At 44.1% G+C, this 22603-nt stretch overlaps 2 protein-coding genes and 1 pseudogene across 2 annotated transcripts in view; 2 read left to right on the top strand and 1 right to left on the bottom strand.

Moving 5' to 3' along the window:
• The window catches only part of ANAPC1 (anaphase promoting complex subunit 1), a 121808-nt gene extending 113565 nt beyond the window's left edge, over positions 1–8243 (bottom strand). The window contains exons 1-3 of the mRNA XM_025354990.1: positions 7085–8243; positions 3489–3725; positions 2025–2186 (exon numbers count right to left, since the gene is read on the bottom strand). Coding sequence (XP_025210775.1) covers positions 2025–2186; positions 3489–3701 — 375 coding nt within the window. The 5' untranslated portion in view covers positions 3702–3725; positions 7085–8243. The remainder of the gene's footprint in view (positions 1–2024; positions 2187–3488; positions 3726–7084) is intronic.
• Positions 8244–10510: 2267 nt separating this feature from the next.
• On the top strand, positions 10511–11359 carry LOC112605380 (eukaryotic translation elongation factor 1 epsilon-1-like). Its single transcript, XM_025355060.1, is given in 3 exon segments — positions 10511–10778; positions 10931–10938; positions 11105–11359. Coding segments are annotated over 3 exon segments (531 nt in total).
• A 3570-nt stretch (positions 11360–14929) lies between these two features.
• LOC112605324 lies at positions 14930–15325 on the top strand (annotated as a pseudogene).
• Positions 15326–22603: the final 7278 nt, after the last annotated feature.

The following is a 22603-nucleotide window of genomic DNA, read 5'->3' as shown; positions in this document are numbered from 1 at the left end:
ACTTCACCATGCCTTTTCTAAAAATAAAGATGTTCTCCTATAAAACCATAAAACCATCATCCCTAAGAAAAAAATAACACTTCTCTAACATCAGCTACTGGCCAGTAATTTTCAACCTTCCCAAATTTTCCCCAAAAATATCTTTTTAGCTAGTTTTCTAAAACCAGGACTCAATCAAAGTTCATTTAACAAGGTTCAAAAAATACGGCATTGGCCGGGCGCGGTGGCTCAAGCCTGTAATCCCAGCACTTTGGGAGGCCGAGACGGGCGGATCACGAGGTCAGGAGATCGAGACCATCCTGGCTAACATGGTGAAACCCCGTCTCTACTAAAAAATACAAAAAACTAGCCAGGCGAGGTGGCGGGCGCCTGTAGTCCCAGCTACTCGGGAGGCTGAGGCAGGAGAATGGTCTAAACCCGGGAGGCGGAGCTTGCAGTGAGCTGAGATCCGGCCACTGCACCCCAGCCTGGGCGACAGAGCAAGACTCTGTCTCAAAAAAAAAAAAAAAAAAAAAAAAAAAAACAAAAAAAAAAAAAAATACGGCATTTGGTGATGTCTCTTTAGTCTCTTTCAATGTAGAACAGTCCCCACCTTTTTCTCCTTCTCCATGACTTTTTAAAAGAAACCGAAATGTAGACTATAAACTTTTTATAGTGGAAAATTTCAAATAAATACAAAGTAAATAGAATAGGATAATGAATCCCCATCAGCCAGTTTTAATAATTATCAAGCTTGGCAGGGCATGGTGGCTCACGCCTGTAATCCCAGCACTTTGGCAGGCCAAGGTGGGTACATCACGAGGTCAGGAGATCGAGACCATCATGGCTAACACAGTGAAACCCCAGCTCTACTAAAAATACAAAAACAAAATTAGCCGGGCGTGGTGGCAGGCACCTGTAGTCCCAGCTACTCGGGAGGGTGAGGCAGGAGAACGGCGTGAACCCGGGAGGCGGAGCTTGCAGTGAGCCGAGATAGCGCCACTGCACTCCAGCCTGGCAACAGAGCAAGACTCCATTTCAAAATATAAATAAATAAATAATAATCAAGCTTTAGCCATTCCTATCTCATCTATTTCCTCATCTCATGATATTTTAAAATATAATCCTCTAGTGCCTATATTTCCTTAAACAGGAAGTTAGGTCTAAATATTCATATTTTGGGGAAGAAAACTTAGTAGATGACATCATGTACTTCATTCCGCATTACAGCTAGAAGCACATAATATCCCTTCACGTCACTATTAATTATGCTAAACTCAATCACTTGATTGAGGTGGAGACTGACAAATAACTCCAAAGTAGAGGTACATTTGTTCCTTCACATTTACCAAGTAATCCACAGGGTGGTATGTTGGTGCCATGGTAATATTCTTTCGACCAACAGTGTTAGTATCCATTTACAATCCTTGTTTGAATCAATTATTGCACTGGAGGTTACAAAATGGTGATTTTCTAATTCTACAATTCCTTTTACATTTATTAGCTAGCATTCTTCTGTAAGTGTTTTCCTTCCTCAAATGGAGATGAACTGCATGTCTTCCTGAAAAAATATGGCAAACGCTTAATTCTCTCCCTTTCATTATCAACTTTCAGAATGGTTATAATAGTCAACTGCAATGGTTGCAAAGCAGATTTTTTCCTTTCTCTCTATCATTATGAACCCCATAATTTTTATTTATTCAAATCTTTGCAATCAATTATAGTAATCACGTGTTAAAATATTTCTATACCCTTAATGTTTTATAAGTTTTTGCTGGCAATAACAAATTGAATTACTTAAGGACAGGGTGTTTAAAGATTATCATTTAAGTGACAAAGGAAAGTGTAAAAAAAGTAATGATATATAAAATTAAATTTTTATTTTCCTGCCATTATCTTCACATTACATTATGTCATGTTACAATGTACATCCAGCTGTTGAGATCATTATGCTGGTTTTATCATTTCTGTTAAATTTTAAAACAAGAATTTTTTTTAAATTGCATTAAATAGTGAATCAAATGCTAAAATTCAAATCAACTCACCTGCTGAACAGGACTGTCAACTGTAAACGCTTTATAAACTGCCAATGCCTGGCTTTTACTTCCTTTGCTCCATATCACCATATTTCCGGCAACATAGAGTTCCTCATCATAGTCCACGTCTTCTCCAATTTCACTCACTCCTTTCCTTAACTGCCAGCTTTCCTTAAAAATTAACACATGTAAAACATATTCAAGCACTCTGTTTTTCAAAAATCTGGAACAAAATTTATTTGCTCATGGAGTAAGCACAACTAGAAAGTTTCGTATACCGTTTAACAGAGGATGTGGATATAGGCATTACATTACAGAATTTCATGAAGAATTTACTCAATAATTCTCTATATTGAATGTTTTATATTATTCCTCTGCATTACTCTGCCAAAAACAAAAATGAACAAAAAGTACACCTTCTCTACCGTTCCAAAAGTCAAATCACACGTTTGGGAGACTAAAAGGACATATTAAGTACATGAGGTAGGGCAGATAAAGGACAGTGAGGTGCACATGGGAATCACTCGGCAAATCTATGAACAAGGCAGACTTCCTGCTTCGCAGCCACATATATATTCACCTTCTTTTCCTTTGTCCCACCCACCAAAATGAATGGATAAGAAGTTGTTTCCATTTTTAACTACACAGGCTTTCCCTTCCTGAGATTTTAGTATCCCAAAGGGATATGAAAATGGAATAAGGCAGGAGGTATACATTTTCTGACACACACTTACATCTCATTCCCCTACTTACTACTCATTCCTCGGCCGGGCGCAGTGGCTCACGCCTGTAATCCCAGCACTTTGGGAGGCCGAGGGGGGCGGATCACCTGAGGTCTGGAGTTTGAGACCAGCCTGACCAACATGGAGAAATCCCACTTCTACTAAAAAAATACAAAAGCAGCTGGGCATGGTGGCGCATGCCTGTAATCTCAGCTACTCGGGAGGCTGAGGCAGGAGAATCGCTTGAACCCAGGAGGCAGAGGTTGCGGTGAGCTGAGATTGTGCCATTGCACTCCAGCCTGGGCAACAAGAGTGAAACTCCGTCTCAGAAAAGAAAAAAAAAAAAAAAAAAATGATTACGCTACCTACTTTTGTAGCATTTCTTCTCTCCTTTAGAAACATGTAAATCTTCTGCAGCAGGGACTTATTTCTAATCTCTACCATTTAATCATTAAATAACATGAAATCTGGTCCCCACATACGAAGAGAAAAGAAGAAGGTTTAAAATGGACAATCATACTACTGAACATGACTCACATTATAAAATCACAAGTTATAGAGAGTATCTACATAAGTTGCTATGACAATATAATAAAGTCATTATTTTCAACATGTATTGAAATTACCACACCTTAACTCTACCCTAGAAGTGGCATCACACTGATCCCTCAGTTGCCTCTCAGTAGCCTTAAATTACAAGTAGATTATATCACTCTACATTTCAAAAACGCAATGGGAAACTCAATGGAACCTTCTGTTTCTCGTGGATTGTAACCTCCTGAAGGGATCCCACCAAGCCAGCAGCACCATCAGAAGACCATAATTCAGAGGCTGGCTGCAGCTGGCGAAGTTGAAGGTTCAAAGCATTAGGGTGGTGCTTGCAGTGGTCTCGACCAAAAGGAACAAATTCCTGCAAATCCCTGGCTGCAATCATCGTTGCCCTTTCTTCATAGAAGTTCGACATGGGTTCCAAATATCAACATTATTTCTGTATGAATTCAAACACATTCTGGTTAGCTTCCAGACTCAAAACTAGAATAAAAATACCATAAACACGTAAGTCATTAATCCTTACAAGGGTGTCAAGTAATTATATCAGATTGGTAAGTACATAAGTGGTCATAACATAAAAGGGTGTTTTAGATCTGATTCTTTCAGACAACTGCAATTATCACATTTTAGTCACAGACTGACAGTTACCACTATAGGAAACCACGGAGATGCGACAAGTAATTATGTCCCGCACCACCTATCCCATGTTTCCTACTACTATATGCTAATTTTTCCATACTTTATATATGAAGTATTTAGACAAGTTGTATTCTATAGTCCCATAACTACATGGCTTCTCAACATTTAAGGTCATTTCTGGTTAGATGCCAGAACCTCATCTGAAAAGTACATCTAAGGGATCACTGTCATGTTGGAATAAAACAATAAAAAATCACATATTACTCTAATTCATCAGAGGTTGAACTGCTTTCAGGTGACCAATCTACAAAAGACATAAGTTATCAAATGTCATAAGTAGCTGTGATACCCCCAATCCCACCGAAATATATAACTACAATCAGTTTGAGTTATTGGTCGAAACCCAAAGAACTGAGGCATGAATAACTCTAGCCATGGAACAGTTATGCTTGTAGATTTAAGGGTACTAGGTTTTAATTAATTATTATATCTAATTAATCTAATTATTAATCGATTACAGTACAGTTTATTACTAAAAAAAAAAAAGTGGATAAACTGTTAAAGCCTTCATCACAAGGTTAGGAAGAAGTCAGGCTTTAGACAAAAGTACAGATAAGCATAATTAGACTACCCTTTGACCCACTTTCCTGTACCTGCTTATATATACCACGTTCCTATAGATAGTATTTTTAATGTTAGGAGCCTAAGACTTTTGAGCTGATAAAAGCTAGTCTTAAGACCCCATCAAGGAACCACATTAGCAAGAGAATGTGATTTATCTCTCTGTCCTATGATTTCATCCTTCATTCTCTGACCAATCAATACCTTAGCCCACTACCCTCCAAACTCTTTAAAACCTCGAGACTGGGGGCCAGGCACGGTGGCTCACGCCTGTAATCCCAGCACTGTGGGAGGCCGAGGTGGGCAGATCACGAGGTCAGGAGATCAAGACCGTCCTGGCTAACACGGTGAAACCCTGTCTCTACTAAAAATACAATAAATTAGCCAGGCGCAGTGGCAGGCGCCGGTAGTCCCAGTTACTGGGGAGGCTGAGGCAGGAGAATGGCGTGAACCCGGGAGGCAGAGCTTGCAGTGAGCCAAGATCACACCACTGCACTCCAACTCCAGCCTGGGTGACAGAACAAGACTCTGTCTCAGAAAAAAAAAAAAAAAAAAAACACTCTTTGGGGAGACTGACTTGAAGTTTCCTGTCTCCTAGTTCAGTGGCCCTGCAAGTAAAACACTTTATCTGCTGCAATCCCCGTTGTTTCCGTGTATTGACTTGCTGCTTATAGGGCAAGAGACCTATATGGTTACACAAACCACCCAAAGCCTATGTAGTTCTTTTGCAGCTCCTCCAAAGCCACAAGTTATTTTTACTGTGAATTAAATGTTATTCTTGGCTGGGCGCCATGGCTCATGCCTGTAATCCCAGCACTGTGGGAGGCCAAGGCAGGCGGATCACCTGAGGTCAGGTCGAGACAAGCCTGGCCAACATGGTGAAACCCCAACTCTACTAAAAATACAAAAAAAAAAAAAAAAAAAATTACTCAGGCATGGTGGTGGGCGCCTGTAATCCCAGCTACTTGGGAGGCTGAGGCAAGAGAATCGCTTGAACCTGGGAGGCAGAGGTTGCAGTGAGCCGAGATCGCGCCATTGCACTCCAGCCTGGGGGACAAGAGCGAAAATCCTTCTCGAAAAAAAAAAGTTGCCAGGAACGGTGGCTCAAGCCTGTAATCCCAGCACTTTGGGAGGCCGAGACGGGCGGATCACGAGGTCAGGAGATTGAGACCATCTGGCTAACATGGTGAAACCCCGTCTCTACTAAAAAATACAAAAAACTAGCCGGGCGTGGTGGCGGGCGCCTGTAGTCCCAGCTACTCGGGAGGCTGAGGCAGGAGAATGGCGTGAATCCGGGAGGCGGAGCTTCCAGTGAGCTAAGATCCAGCCACTGCACTCCAGCCTGGGCGACAGAGCGAGACTCTGTCTCAAAAAAAAAAAAAAAGTTATTCTTGATATAATTATGTCACAAAACATGATACAAGTTTTTTCTTTCTGCTAGAAATAAATGAGTACTGGGAACAATTGAACTTGGAACACAACCAAAAAGTGCCTTATAAAATTTACAAGGGGCCGGGCGCGGTGGCTCATGCCTGTAAATACCAGCACTTTGGGAGGCCGAGGCGGGAGGATCACGAGGTCAGGAGTTCAAGATCAGCCTGGCCAAGATGGTGAAACCCCATCTCTACTAAAAATACGAAAATTAGCCAGACCTAGTGGTGGGCACCTGTAATCCCAGCTACTCGGGAGGCTGAAGCAGAGAATTGCTGGAACACGGGAGCCGGAGGTTACAGTGAGCCGAGATCACACCGCTGCACTCCAGCCTGGGCGACAGAACAAGACTCTGTTTCAAAAAAAAAAAAAAAAAAAAACTGAAAAGAAAACAAAATTGAGCTGGTCTTCCTATATTTTATTCAACAGGACAACCAACATCAACAAACTTTTGACTTTATGAAACTTTAGTTCTGCAATTTTATGTTATTTTCTTATAACTGAGAGAAAATCACAGAATGGTTAAAGAATTATTTATCATTTTGTACCTATTAAGCCACATATTTAATACTTTTACAGTACCCCAAACTTTTAGACATGTTTTTACTTATTAGGGGCAACATAAACAGCTATACATAAAAATACTATTAAATTCATATGCTATAAATAACAGTATCAGCAATGATTCCTACAGACAAACACTACCCTGCCAAAAAAAAAAAAAAAAAAAGTCCCAAATGCACACTAACGGAGCTTAAGTCTCCAGTCTCCACAAAAAAGGAAGAGCTTCGCCAGCCGTTCTGGAGGACGGTGAAAACAGGCTAAGAGCTCGGGCCTCAGAAAATCAGCTCAGAGGCACTAGGGGCCAATCTAGAAGCTGAGGCTGCACATGGATATGCTGCGCGCAGCTCATAAAAGACGTTGGCAACCAATGAGCTGGAAGGAGCCCCCTCAGCCCCGGGGCAAGCTCAACGCCCTCCCTCAGGTTCCCAGTCCCCCGGGTTCCCAGACCTACGGCCACGAGGGGAGGATAGGCCTCGGGGCGGATGCAAGAGTCACGCGGCGCGCGACAGACCACCAAGTGCTGCGGTACAGGGCCCGCACCTGTATAACTCGGGACGCGTCAGGCGCGGCGAGCCCCGGCTGCTCCCCGGAGGCGCAGGGGCCGAGGAGGCCCTAGGGCAGCGGCGGGGTCCGTCACAGTGACTCCTCGGCCGCGGCAGCTTCTCATTCCCTCTCCCTCCCCTATTCCGGAGGAAGAATGGGCAACAGCACCCGGCACGAGTGCTAATGGCAGGAAGGCATGCGAGACGTTCAAATGGACGCGTCCATCTTGACTTTCCCGTCCTGCCTCGCGCCGGGGCGGGGCATCGCGGTAGGCGCGCGGCGTCCTAGCAGTCCTAGCGCCTGCGCTGTTGCGGGAAGACCGCGGCGGGGTAGAACTTGTGGGCTCTTTCCTCCGTGCGATTGATCTGAACCCCTAAGCTGGATTCTGTCTGCTAGAGTCCGTACAGTGATGGGATCCTCCTGGCGTCCAAGTTCTCTTTAGCTCATGTCACTGGGGACCTGAACTGCCTCATATATCTAAAGGTTTTTTCTGTCTGGTTTCGCTTCCGCCTCCTGACCCACGTGGAGGTAGGCACCTCTAGGTTGATGGTGGGGAGCAGGGGTTGCTGATTTTCTCTACGCGCAGTGCTCTATGCCTTTTTCGGTCCATACTCTTCTTCGAAGAGTCGATGAACGGTGTGAAGGTTCTCACAGAAACATTACTTGCAATTCCCAGATTCAGAGACACTTATTGAGACAATTCAAAGACCCAAGTTAAGAACCCCAGCGACCACTCGCGCCTGTAATCCCAGCACTTTGGGAGGCGAGGCTAGAGGATTGCTGGAGCCCAAGAGTTTGAAACCAGCCTGGGCAATATAGCGAGACCCTGTCTACACAAAAGAAAAATTTTAAAAATTACCCTGGCGTCGTGGCGCGCACCCGTAGTCCCAGCTGCTTGGGAGTCTGGAGGATCACTTGAGCCGGGAGTTTGAGGCCACAGTGAGCTATGATCGCGCCACTGCACTCCAGCCCGGGCAACAGAGCAAAACCTTGTCTCCAAAAAAAAAAAAAAAAGGAATGGGTTATAGGAGAAAGGATAGAAACAAAGATTCGTGAAACAGTTAAATAAATACAAATATATCTAATTGATATTTTAAACTTTTGTGTGTGTGTTTTTCTTGAGACGGAGTCTCGCTCTGTCACCCAGGCTGGAGTGCCGTGGTGTGATCTCGGTTCACTGCAACCTCCGCCTCCCGGGTTCAAGCGATTCTTCTGCGTCAGCCTTCCGAGAAGCTGGAATTACAGGCGCCCGCTACCACGTCCAGCTAATTTTTGTATTTTTAGTAGAAACGGGGTTTCACCACGTTGGCCAGGCTGGTCTCGAACTCCTGCCCTCGTGATCCTCCTACTTCATCCTCCCAAAGTGCTGGGATTACAGGCGTGAGTCACTGGGCCCAGCCAGTATTTTAAAATTTTTTTTTAAAAAAGTTTAGATTTACAGAAAAATTATAGATAGTTCCAAAATTTCCCACATACCCTATACCCAGTTTCTACATCCAGTTTCCCTATTATTAGTATTTTACATTAGTATAGTGCATTTGTTAAAATTAATGAAATATCAACACATGAGTAATTAAAATTCATACTTTGTTCAATTTTTTTAAAGAGTCTTGCTGTGTTGCCTAGGCTAGAGTGCATTGGCACAAACACAGCTCACTGTAGCCTTGAACTCCTGTGCTCAAGCAGTCCTCCTGCTTCAACCCCCCAAGTAGATGAGACTCTAGGTGTAAGCCACTGCATTAGTTGTAGAATATCCCTTAACTGGAATTCATCTGATGTTTCTTCATGATTAGCCTGGGGATATGGATTTGGGGAAGGAAGATCATAGAGATAAAGTGGCATTTTCATCACATCATATCAAAGGTACTTATCAACAGCATCGCTTATCGCTGCTGATGTCAACCTTGATCACCTAACTGAGATAGTGTTTGTCAGATTTCTCTACTGTGATGTTACCATTTCCCCACTTTCCATACTGTACTCTTTGGAAGGAAGACTGTATGTGCAGCCCTCAGTTACAGAGTGAGGCCAGTGATTTTGTTGTTGTTGTTTTACAAACTTGCAAAAGCGAATGAAGGAGGGAAGCATCTTTTCAACACTTAGTGTTGCAATATTTGGATATTCATATGGAAAAAATGAATCTTGATTTGCACTACACACCATATACAACAATTAAAGTGCATCAAAGACCCAAATATGAGAGTAAAGCTGCCGGGCGCGGTGGCTCACGCCTGTAATCTCAGCACTTTGGGAGGCCAAGGCAGGCAGATCACCTGAGCTCAGGAGTTCAAGACCAGCCTGACCAACATGGTGAAACCCCATGTCTACTAAAAATACAAAAAAAAAAAAAAAAAATATCCAGACGTGCTGACAGGCACCTGTAATCCCAGCTGCTCGGGAGGCTGAGGCAGGAGAACCACTTGAACCCGGGAGGCGGTGGTTGCAGTGAATTGAGATCATGCCATTGTACTCCAGCCTGGGGGACAAGAGCGAGACTTCGTTTCAAAAAAAAAACAAAGAGTAAAGCTATACACTTAAAAGAAAACATAGATGTAAATCTTCATAGCCTTGGATTAGGCAATGATGTCTTAAATATGGTACCTAAAGCACAAGGAACCTAGGAAAATAATTGATAAATTGGAGAAAAGTTTTAAATTTTGTGCTTCAGGCCGGGCGCGGTGGCTCAAGCCTGTAATCCCAGCACTTTGGGAGGCCGAGACGGGTGGATCACGAGGTCAGGAGATCGAGACCATCCTGGCTAACACGGTGAAACCCCGTCTCTACTAAGAAATACAAAAAACTAGCTGGGCGAGGTGGCGGGCGCCTGTAGTCCCAGCTACTCGGGAGGCTGAGGCCGGAGAATGGCGTGAACCCGGGAGGCGGAGCTTGCAGTGAGCTGAGATCCGGCCACTGCACTCTAGCCTGGGCTACAGAGCCAGACTCTGTCTCAAAAAAAAAAAAAAAAAGTGTGCTTCAAAGGTATTGTCAAGGAAGTGAAAAGAACTCACAGAATGGGAGAAAAGATTTGCAAATAATCTGATAAGAGTCTATTATACAAAATATGTGAAGAAGTCTTACAACTCAACATAAAAAGACAACCCAATCTAAAAATGGGCAGAGGATATGAATATACATTTTCCCAAAAATATATTATACAAGTGGCCAAAAAGGACAATAAAAGATGACCAACATCATTAGTCATTAGAGAAATAAAAGCCAAAACCACTTCTCACCCAGTAGGATAGCTATCATCAAAAAGAGAGACAATAACAAGTGTTGATGAAGATTTAGAGTTATTTGACCCCTTGTACATAATTGATGGGAATGTAAAATGATGCAGCCACTTGGTAAAACAGTTTGACAGGTTCTCAAAAAGTTAAACGCTGGTCTCTGTATTTAACGCTGGCTCTTCTCTGCCAGAAGATGGCGGCGGCCACCAAGTTGTCACTACTGGAGAAGTTCCTGGAACTGAATAAGGGGAATAATAAATAAAGGGCTCAGGGTGAGTGACAGATTCCGGTTTTTCAAACAAACAATGGTCCAAGTCTAACGGGATTGACTACTATAGCAGCTCATCTAGTCAAGCAAGCTAACAAAGAATATTTCCTGGGGAGTACTGCAGAAGAAAAAGCAATAGTTCAGCAATGGTTACAATACAGGGTCACTCCAGTAAAAATGATATCCACACACTGTTTTGTTTTTTGTTCTGTGTGTGTGTTTTTTTGTTTTTTTTTGTTTTTTTGAGACGGAGTGTCGCTCTGTTGCCCAGGCTGGAGTGCAGTGGTGTGATCTCTGCTCACTGCAAGCTCTACCTCCTGGGTTCATGCCATTCTCCTGCTTCAGCCTCCCGAGTAGCTGGGACTACAGGTGCCCGCCACCATGCCTGGCTAATTTTTTTGTGTTTTTTTATTAGAGACGGGGTTTCACGGTGTTAGCCAGGATGGTCTCGATCTCCTGACCTCATGATCCACCTGCCTCAGCCTCCCAAAGTGCTGGGATTACAGGCGTGAACCACAGCGCCTGGCCCACGCCCTGTTGAAGGATCTTATTTCATATCTTGAAGATAAAGTCTACCTTACAAGATATAACTTCACTTTTGCAGATATCTACTATGGACTTCATCGCTTTATAGTTGACCTGACAGTTCAAGAAAAGGAGAAATATCTTAATGTGTCTCACTGGTTTTGTCACATTCAGCATTATCCAGACATCAGGCAACATCTGCCTAGTGTTGTCTTCATCAAGAAGAGACTATATACTAATTCCCACTAGAAGCTATCCGTGCCGTACAGAAGATGTATGAAAAATGTTTTAAATGGAAAATGTAGTCTGACCACAGGACTGATATAAATTAACATACAGTCATTCATTCATTATTTGTTGAAGTTGATAGAATTTTTAAAGTGTAAACTTGTGTCTGAATGTTTTATTTGTTCTGTAGTTGAAGTTTTGCAAATTTTTATGTAAAAATTTAACTGCTATTAAAAAAACAAGTTGAGATCAAGTTATAAATTAACCTTGTTTTTAATAAGTGACATTTATTTCAATAAAAGTTGCAAATCAGTGGCTTAATCTTAAAAAAAAAAAATAGGTGGTCCTTTCAGTGGTTGACATATTTGGCTATTTATTAACCTCTTTTCATATTCTCAAATTTATATTCCCTTTTTGGGTATTCATGGAAGTTTGTTAAGAACTGTGATTAAAAAAACAAAAAAAACAAAAAAGGCCAGGCACGGTGGCTCACACCTGTAATCCCAGCACTTTGGGAGGCCGAAGCAGGCGGATCACGAGGTCAGAAGATGGAGACCATCCTGGCTAACACGGTGAAACTCGTCTCTACTAAAATTACAAAAAAACTAGCCGCGCGAGGTGGCGGGCGCGTGTAGTCCCAGCTACTCGCAAGGCTGAGGCAGGAGAATAGCGTGAACCTGGGAGGGGGAGCTTGCAGTGAGCTGAGATTGCGCCACTGCAATCTCAGAGTGAGACTCCGTCTCAAAAAAAAAAAAAAAAAACTGTGATAAATTGTGCCAAGGAAACAGAAAGGGAAGACAGATTGATTTGTTTTTAAATATTTATGTGAGCTAGTAAATGTGGTTGAAAACATTTTTTTTTTAAAGTTAATCACAGAGTCACCCTATGATCCACCAATTCCACTCCTAGGTATATACCCAAGAGAACTGAGTATACATTCACACAGGCACTTTTACGTGACTGTTCATAGTTGTATCATTCAAGATAGCCAAGAAGTTAAAACAACCCAATGCTCATTAACTGATGAATGGGTTAAAATAATACGGTAATATGGGTATATGTATATAGCAAAATATTATTCAGCTATAGAAGGGAATTTTTTTTTTTTTTTTTTTTTTTTTGAGACGGAGTCTCGCTCTGTCACTCAGGCTGGAGTGCAGTGGCGCAATCTCGGCTCACTGCAAGCTCCACCTCCTGGGTTCATGCCATTCTCCTGCCTCACCCTCCTGAGTAGCTGGATCTACAGGCACCCGCCACCACACCTGGCTAATTTTTTTTTTTTTTTTTTTTTGAGACGGGAGTCTCTCTCTGCCGCCCAGGCTGGAGTGCAATGGCCGGATCTCAGCTCACTGCAAGCTCCGCCTCCCGGGTTCACGCCATTCTCCTGCCTCAGCCTCCCAAGTAGCTGGGACTACAGGCACCCGCCACCACGCCCGGCTAGTTTTTTGTATTTTTTAGTACAGACGGGGTTTCACCGTGTTAGCCAGGATGGTCTCGATCTCCTGACCTCGTGATCCACCGGCCTCAGCCTCCCAGAGTGCTGGGATTACAGGCATGAGCCACCACGCCCAGCCTAGAAGGGAATTAAGTACTGATACATGATACAACATGGATGAACTTCAAAAACATTATACTAAATGAGAGAAGCCAGACACAAAAGGCTGCATGTTTAATGATTTCATTTATACACAATACCCACTATGGGCAAATCCATAGAGACAGAGTAGACTAGTGGTTGCCAGGGGCTGAAGGTGGGGCAGGGGAGGGTGGAATAGGGAGTGACTGCCAACAGGTACAAAATTTCTTTTGTGGATGATGAAAATGTTCTAAAATTAATGGTACTGGTTGCATGATTCTGTGAATATACCAAAATCTATTGAATTGTACACTTTAAAAGGGAGAATTGTATGGTATGTGAAAGGTACCTGAATAAAGCTGGAGGTTTTTTTAAGTTCTTAGGTAAGACACCAAAAACACAATCCAAACAGGGGAACTATAGTAAAAAATAATTTAATTGTACATTTAAAAATAACTAAATGAGCCGGGCGTGGTGGCTCACGCCTGTAATCCCAGCACTTTGGGAGGCCGAGGCGGGCGGATCACGAGGTCAGGAGATCGAGACCATCCTGGCTAACACGGTGAAACCCCGTCTCTACTAAAAATACAAAAAATTAGCCGGGCGAGGTGGCGGGCCCCTGTAGTCCCAGCTACTCAGAGGCTGAGGCAGGAGAATGGCGGGAACCCGGGAGGCGGAGCTTGCAGTGAGCCGAGATGGCACCACCGCACTCCAGCCTGGGCGACAAAGCGAGACTCCGTCTCAAAATAAATAAATAAATAAAAAATAACTAAATGACTATAATTGGATTGTTTGTAACACAAAGGATAAACAGTTGAGGTGATGTATTACCCCGTTTACCCTGACATGATTGTTACATATTGTATGCCTGTATCAAGAGATCTCATGTACCCCGTAAATATATACACGTACTATGTACCCACAAAAATTAAAACAAAAACACTATAAGAGAAAAAGATTAATGAATTAGACTTCATGAAAATTAACATTGCCAAAAACACTGCAAAGAAAAAGAAAAGCCACAAAATATTTGCAACACTGACAAATGACTCTTATCCAGGATAAAGTTTTCAAAACTCAAAAAAAAAAAAATTGCCCTACTCTTTAATAAAGGTTCTGTCATACTTAAGATTTAGGCCCGGTGTGGTGGCTCACACCTGTAATCCTAGCAATTTGGAAGCCAAGGCAGACAGATCACTTGAACCTAGGAATTTGAGACCAGTCCAGGCAACACGGTGAGACCCTGTCTCTACAAAAACACAAAAATTAGCCAGGCGTGGTGGTGCGTGCTTATAGATTCAGCTACTTGGGAAGCTGAGGTGGGAGGATCACCTGAGCTTGAGAGGTCAAGGTTGCACTGCAGTGAGCTGAAATTGTGCCACTGCACTCCAGCCTGAGCAACAGAGTGAGACCCTGTCTCAAAAAATAAATAAATAAATTGTATCACAATCATGGTTACAAATTTAATTTATCCAATGAGAACCTGGTAGAAAGGATGACAGATTTTTTTGTTTTTGTTTTTGAGACAGAGTCTCACTGTGTTGCCCAGGCTGGAGTACAGTGGGGCAATCTCAGCTCACTGCAACAGGAGGACAGTTAGGGGCACAGGTTTTAAGATTTAATAAGACTTTATTGTTGGCACATGGAGTTTCCCTCACGTCCTGAATAGACTGATGTGACTATTTTGGGGATTTGGGAGAAAAGAGTGAGAAAGCCATGTTCTCAGATTCTTTACATTTTTCATAAGGCCTAAGACACGTCTGGTGGCTCACACCTGTAATCCCAGCAAACACCTTGGAAGGCTAAGAGGTGAGGATGGCTTGAGTCCAGGAGTTCAAGACCAGCCTGGGCAACATGATGAAACCTCATCTCTACTTAAAAAAAAAAAAAAAAAGCTCATTGAAGAAGACGCAGTTGTAGGTGCTATTGATCGCTGATCCACACACTCCTGCTCCTGACTCACTGCTGTTCACTCCCACCAAGGAACAAGTCAGTCAGGAAGCCGCGCAGCAGTCATGGCTCTTAAGGATACTGGAAAAACACTTGTGGAGCCAGAGGTGGCAATTCACCGAATTCCAATCACTCTAATGGGCCACAACGTAAAATCCCTGGAAAAGGTGTGTGCTGACTTGATCAGAGGCGCAAAAGAAAAGTATCTCAAAGTGAAAGGACCAGTTCGAATGCCTACCAAGATTTTGAGACTCACTACAAGAAAAACTCCTCGTGGTGAAGGTTCTAAGACATGGGATCGTTTCTAGATGAGAATCCACAAGTGACTCATTGACTTGCACAGTCCTTCTGAGATTGTTAAGCAGGTCACTTCCATCAGTACTGAGCCAGGAGTCGAGATGGAAGCCACCATTACAGATGCTTACGTCAACTATTTTAATCAATTGATTACCAGGTGTTAAAAAAAAAAAAAAAAAAAGGGCAGGGGGTCGGGCGCGGTGGCTCACACCTGTAATCCCAGCAGTATGGGAGGCCGAGGTGGGCGGATGACGAGGTCAGGAGATCGAGACCATCCTGGCTAACATGGTGAAACCTCATCTCTAATTAAAATACAAAAAATTAGCCGAGCGAGGTGGTGGGCGCCTGTAGTCCCAGCCTCGGGAGGCCAAGGCAGGAGAATGGTGTGAACCTGGGAGGCGGAGCTTGCAGTGAGATTGCACCACTGCACTCCAGCCTGGGCGACAGAGCGAGACTCTGTCTCAAAAAAAAAAAAAAAAAAAAAAAGTCCTGAGACCCGGAAGCAGTCAGAAGCAATCATTACCTGCTCTTTCATTTGGGTGTTCTGGCTCCTTCACTCACATTCGGTTGTCACCCAAACCAAATAAAACTCTCTTAAAAATGTCTTATCTTTGTTCTCCATGATATGCAAAACCAGCTAAAAGTATTTCCTTCAATCTTTGCACACTTTTGTCCCCCCTTATCAAAGGAATCAGAAAGATCTGTGTGTCCTGGCTGGGCACGGTGGCTCACGCCTGTAATCCTAGCACTTTGGGAGGCTGAGGCGGGTGGATCACCTGAGGTGGGTGGATCACCTGAGGTCAGGAGTTCGAGACAAGCCTGGCCAACATGGTGAAACCCCGTCTCTACTAAAAATACAAAAAAAAAAAAAAAAAAAAAATTAGCTGGGCATGGTGGCAGGCGCCTGTAATCCCAGCTACTTGGGAGGCTGAGGCAGGAGAATCGCTTGAACCTGGGAGGCAGAGATTACAGTGAGCCAAGACGGCGCCCTTGCACTCCAGCCTGGGGGACAAGAGCAAGACTTCATCGCAAAAAAAATAATAAAATCTGTGTGTCTGCACTAGATACCGTTAGATGGCACATATAATAAAAAAAGTTTGTGACCTATCATCTATCCCCAAAGTTGAGAAACAGACAGACAGAGTTACAAACAAGCTATTATAAAAGATTAATTACTATACCTTGCTTTTGTGAGGAAGGGAAAAGGCTTTTTATTTTTAATTTTTGCATACAAAAAGAACCACAAGCTTAGGTTCTACAACTTCAGGCACAGGTCCAAAGGAAATTCAGAACTCAAAAACTCACCAGTCTAACAGCAGCTCCATCATGCACACACACACGCACCCACATTTTTTTTTTTAATTTTTTCCCCTTCCTCCCTTCCTTCCTGGCTTCCTTTTCTCCTTTCTTTCTTTGACACAATTGTGCTTCTAGTGGCAAGCAAATAAAAATACCATAAAGAATGCCAGGAGATAATAGAGGCCCCAAGACAGACAATCAAAAATTATTATTGGACTGGGTGCGGTGGTTCACATCTGTAATCCCAGCACTTTGGGAGGCCAAGCCGGGCGGATCACTTGAGGTCAGAAGTTCGAGACCAGCCTAGTCAACATGGTGAAACCACGTCTCTACTAAAAAGTACAAAAAAATTAGCCGGGCATGGTGGTGAACGCCTGTAATCCAGCTACTTGGGGGACTGAGGCAGGAGAATCGCTTGAACCCAGGAGGCAGAAGTTGCAGTGAACCAAGATCATGCCACTGCACTCCAGCCTGGGTGGCAGAGTGAGACTCCATCTCAAAAAAAAAGAAAAAAGAAATCATTATTGAGCTCAGTGCGTTGGCTCACGGCTGTAATCCCAGCACTTTGGGAGGCCAAGGTGAGCAGATCACCTGAGGTTAGGAGTTTGAGACCAGCCTGGCCAACATGGTGAAACCCCGTCTCTGTTAAAACTACAAAAATTAGCCGGACATGGTGGCTTGTGCCTGTAGTCCCAGCTGCTCGGGAGACTGAGGCAGGAGTATCGCTTGAACCGAGGTGGCAGAGGTTGCAGTGAGCTGAGATTGTGCCACTGCACTCCAGCCTGGGCAGAGCAAGACTCTGTCTCAAAAAAAAAAAAAAAAAAAAAAAAAAATATATATATATATATATATATATATATAAAATCAGTTGATTTCCTGTTGTCTGCTACCTGACAGATCACTAAATCACCAGCCCTTCCCAGGAAACTACAAGAGCCAGACCTCTAATTTCAGCGTGTTGTGCAGCAAATGGAATCTCTTATATGTACCATCTCCATTCCTCCAACAAACTGCAAGAAGAAGAAACTTATTTTCAGGATGGTTTCGGCAAGTAGAATGGAATCTTTTTGTATGCGCCATCTCAATTCCTCTAAAACAACAAAGACAAAGCACTTAGACTACTGTATTTTGCTCAAGAAGCTAAATGGAGTTGCTTCCAAGCATTATGTGGTTTCCCAATAAATTATAAGTGCAGTTGCCCAATAAACTACAAAACCTAGACCTCTGTGCTTCTGGTATGTTCTTCAGCATGCTGAATGGAGTCTTCTACATCTGCCATCTGTTGGGAGCGGGCCCCCAAATCTGGCCATAAACTGGCCCCAAAACTGGCCATAAACACTGTGACATGCTTGTGATGGCCTTGACACCCACGCTGGAAGGTTGTCATTTTACTAGAATGAGGGCAAGGAACACTTGGCCCACCTAGGGCAGAAAATCACTTACTGAAACCACAAACAATAGCATGAGCGATCTGTTCCTTAAGGACATGTTCAAGCTGCAGATAACTAGCCAGAGCCCATCCCTTTATTTCGACCCATCCCTTTGTTTCCCGTAAGGAATACTTTTAGTTAATCTATAATCTATATGTAAATAGGTGGGTCAAACTGTTCGGGGCTCTCAACTCTGAAGGCTGTGAGACCCCTGATTTCCCACTCCACAACCTATATTCCTGTGTGTGTGTCTCTAATTCCTCTAGCCCAGCTGAGTTGGGGTCTCCACAACCGAGCTGGTCTCAGCAGCCATCTCTCTCTCTCTCTCTCTCTTTTTGTTTTTGTTTTTTTTTTTTTTTTTTTTTTTTTTTTTTTTTTTTTTTTTTTTTTTTGAGACGGAGTCTCGCCGTGTCGCCCAGGCTGGAGTGCAGTGGCGCGATCTCGGCTCACTGCAAGCTCCGCCTCCCGGGTTTACGCCATTCTCCTGCCTCAGCCTCCGAGTAGCTGGGACTACAGGCGCCCGCCACCACGCCCGGCTAGTTTTTTGTATTTTTAGTAGAGACGGGGTTTCACCATGTTAGTCAGGATGGTCTCGATCTCCTGACCTCGTGATCCACCCGCCTCGGCCTCCCAAAGTGCTGGGATTACAGGGTTGAGCCACCGCGCCCGGCCTGTTTTTGTTTTTTTTTTAAGGACAGAGTCTTGCTTTATTGCCCAGGCTGGAGTACAGTGGCACAATCTTGGCTCACTGCAACCTCGACTTCCTGGGCTCAAGCGATCCTCCCACCTCAGCCTCCTGAGTAGCTGGGACCACAGGTATACACCACCATGCCTGGCTAATTTTTGTATTTTTTTGTAGAGACAGAGTTTCACCATGTTGCCTGGGCTGGTCTCGAACTCCTGGGCTTAAGCCATCTGCCTGCCTCACCCTCCCATAGTGCTGGGATTATAGGCATGAGCCACTGTGCCCGGCCTACATCCACCATCTCACTTCCCCCAATCTTCAAGTGCTAGACTTTGTATTTCCAGTATGGTTTTACGCTGACTTGAGACCCCTCTAAGCATCATTTCAGTGCCCTAGTAAACCCTAATGTTTAGATATTTGTATATCATAGATATTGTTCAGCATAGCGAAAGGAGTTTCATACCTATACTATCTTAAGTTTCCAAAAGCTATAAGGGCTAGACACAGATCCTTCCACTTTATTGTTCACCTCTCGCAATGCAACCCCTACATGCTCTAATAATTGTGCTTCCCATATGCAGTTGACTGTGGTGATTTGAGCCTTTTAAACACAGAACCTGACTTTGCCTCCCCAACCTCCCCACCAACAAATTACATAAGCTGAATATTAGTATTTCCAGTCTGTTGTTCAGCACATGGAATGAAATGTCCTAGTTTCTCCATCATTACACCCCAACAATTTAAAAAACTGGGTTCTCGGCCTCCTAGTATGTGATTGAGCATGTTAAAGGAAGTATCATAACAGAACTCCCAATTCTGTAACAGATACAAGTGCCAGACAAGGCAACTTCCATTTACTTTTCAGCACAGAGAAAATACACTATCTCATTTTTTCTTTTCTTTTTTTTTTGTTTGAGATACAGTCTCGCTCTGTGGTCCAGGATGGAGTGCAGTGGCGCCATCTCAGCCCACTGCAACCTCACCTCCCGGGTTCAAGTGATTCTCCTGCCTCAGTCTCCTGAGTAGCTGGAACTACAGGCACGCATCACCACGCCCAGCTAATTTTCGTTATTTTTTTTTTTGGTAGAGACAGGATTTCACCATGTTAGCCAGGCCGGTCTCTAACTCCTGAGCTCAGGTGATCAGCCCTCCTTGGCCTCCCAAAGTGCTGGGATTACAGGCATTAGTCACCATGCCTAGCCCACTAGCTCATTTTTCTTTTCTTTTTTTTCTTTTTCTTTTTCTTTTTTTTTTTGAGACGGAGTCTTGCTCTGTTGCCCAGGCTGGAGTGCAGTGGCGTGATCTCAGCTCACTGAAACCTTCGCTTCCCAGGTTCCAGCGATTCTCCTGTCTCAGCTTCTTGAATAGCTGGGACTACAGGCATGTGCCACCAGGTCTGGCTAATTTTTTTGGTATTTTTAGTGGAGATGGGGTTTCACTGTGTTAGCTAGGATGGTCTCCATCTCCTGACCTCGTGATCTGCCCGCCATGGCCTCCCAAACTGTTGGGATTTCAGGCGTGAGCCACCGCACCTGACCCTGGCTCATCTTTCTAACAAACTGTAACACTTTTTTTTTTTTTTTTTTTTTTTTTTTTGAGACGGAGTCTCGCGCTGTGTCACCCAGGCTGGAGTGCAGTGGCGCGATCTCGGCTCACTGCAAGCTCCGCCTCCCAGGTTCAGGCCATTCTCCTGCCTCAGCCTCCGAGTAGCTGGGACTACAGGCGCCCGCCACCACGCCCGGCTAGTTTTTTGTATTTTTAGTAGAGACGGGGTTTCACCATGTTAGCCAGGATGGTCTCGATCTCCTGACCTCGTGATCTGCCCGCCTCGGCCTCCCAAAGTGCTGGGATTACAGGCTTGAGCCACCGCGCCCGGCCCAAACTGTAACACTTAAATACGCTTCTCATGCCTCTTCCAGGACGCTAAGTGGGTTACCCACTAATTATAAAAGCTCAACAATTGGCCTTCTGTACCTTGTTCAACACAATGAGGAGCATCTTTAAATGGTGCTGCCCCATTTCCAATGGGATGAGAGTGAGATTTTACTTCCAGTGAGTTTTTCAGCCTATTGGATGGATGATCTTGAAAGACACTCCAAGAAACCACTAAAGGAAATGCTTCATTCCACTATCGTGTTCACCGTGCTGAATGGCGTGTTTTACTTCTACCATTTCGCTTTGCAACAACTATAAAAGCTATTGTACTGTGAGGGTTAATTCCAGCAGGCCTGAAATTAGCTTGAACTGTTCTGAAATTCCTGCATGGCAATGACCCCTGGCCAAGGGCATGAAGCATACGGATTAATAATGTTGCTTTTTAACCATCAGTCTGAGGAGCTTCAGGGAAACTTGTACTAGCATCAACTTTGCTTTTTGAAAACAATGACATAAATGATTTGCACCTGGTCTCAGTGAGACCCCTCCATCCCCTGCCACAGGGTTCTGCTGTTGAGGTTGGTTATGCCTTAAGACTATGTCTATGACCAGCAAAATACAAAAATCCCCAACTGAGCCTCCATTTTGGACGCCCCTGTTTCCGAGGTATTCCATGCACACATCAATGGTTTTTGATCCAACAGAGAAAGTGCATCCTGCCATGTTCCTTACAGAAACTAGGCCAAACTAGGCCTATCTGGCCATGAATAGCCTTTGACTGAGATGCTTACTTTACTGCTTTTTGCTATATTGTGTCCTCTTGCTGTAACAAATTCTAGATGTTAGATCTGTTCAGTAATTTTTTAGCAGTGAAACCCAGTTTAACTTCCACTTAATGATTACACAGCTGGCCGGGCGCAGTGGCTCACGCCTGTAATCCCAGGACTTTAGGATGCTGAGGTGGGTGGATCACGAAGTCAAGAGATGGAGACCATCCTGGCCAACATGGTGAAACCACGTCTCTACTAAAAATACAAAAATTAGCTAGGTATGGTGGCGCACGCCTATAGTCCCAGCTACTCAGGAGGCTGAGGCAGGAGAATCACTTGAACCCGGGAGGCGGAGGTTGCAGTGAGCTGAGATCACGCCACTGCACTCCAGCCTGGTGACAGAGAGAGACTTGGTCTCAAAAAAAAAAAAAAAAAGCTGGGCGCGGTGGCTCACACCTGTAATCCCAGCACTTTGGGAGGCCGAGGCGGGCGGATCACAAGGTCAGGAGATCAAGACCATCCTGGCTAACATGGTGAAACCCCGTCTCTACTAAAAATACAAAAAACTAGCCGGGCGTGGTGGCGGGCGCCTGTAGTCCCAGCTACTCGGAGGCTGAGGCAGGAGAATGGCGTGAACCTGGGAGGCGGAGCTTGCGGTGAGCCGAGATCGCACCACTGCACTCCAGCCTGGGTGACACAGCGCGAGACTCCGTCTCAAAAAAAAAAAAAAATTAGCCGGGCATGGTGGCAGGTGCCTGTAGTCCCAGCTATTCGGGAGGCTGAGGCAAAAGAATGGCGTGAACCCGGGAGGCGGAGCTTGCAGTGAGCCGAGATTGCGCCATTGCACTCCAGTCTGGGCGACAGAGCGAGACTCCGTCTCAAAAAAAAAAATTATACAACTGCACTTGTATATGTGTGTTTGATTCAATATTTCAAATGTTTTACGTTACCTAAAATATATGCCCCCAAAGGCCATAAACCTATACTCCCATTATGTTGTTCAGCACACTGAACAGGGTCTCTTCCACGCACAATCTGTGTTATCCAAGAAACTACAAGATGCTTGTACTTCCCTCAAGATTTTCGGCATTATGAGTTGACTTTCTTATGGGCACCATTCCAGTTATCCGGCAAATTTTAAGAACTTGGCACTTACATTTCTAATATATTGCTCAGAATACTGAATGGAGGACAAGAGGTCAAGGGGTTTAGAAGCTGTGGTGTTGAAATATCATTTATAAGGTACTGAAACTACCAAAAGTTATGGCAGGGATAGTGTAAAGGGAGTGACTGTGATGCAGGCACTGCATCTTCAGAGAATTAGGAGAGACTCAGGCGTCTCTACAAGGCTGCAGCAAGCAGGGCTGGTCTAGTCTGATGACA

Source organism: Theropithecus gelada, chromosome 13 (assembly GCF_003255815.1).
Source record: "Theropithecus gelada isolate Dixy chromosome 13, Tgel_1.0, whole genome shotgun sequence".
Taxonomy (NCBI): Eukaryota; Metazoa; Chordata; class Mammalia; order Primates; family Cercopithecidae; genus Theropithecus; species Theropithecus gelada.
The sequence above is the reverse complement of the archived record's forward strand: the minus strand, read 5'-3'. Positions and strand labels throughout refer to the sequence as shown.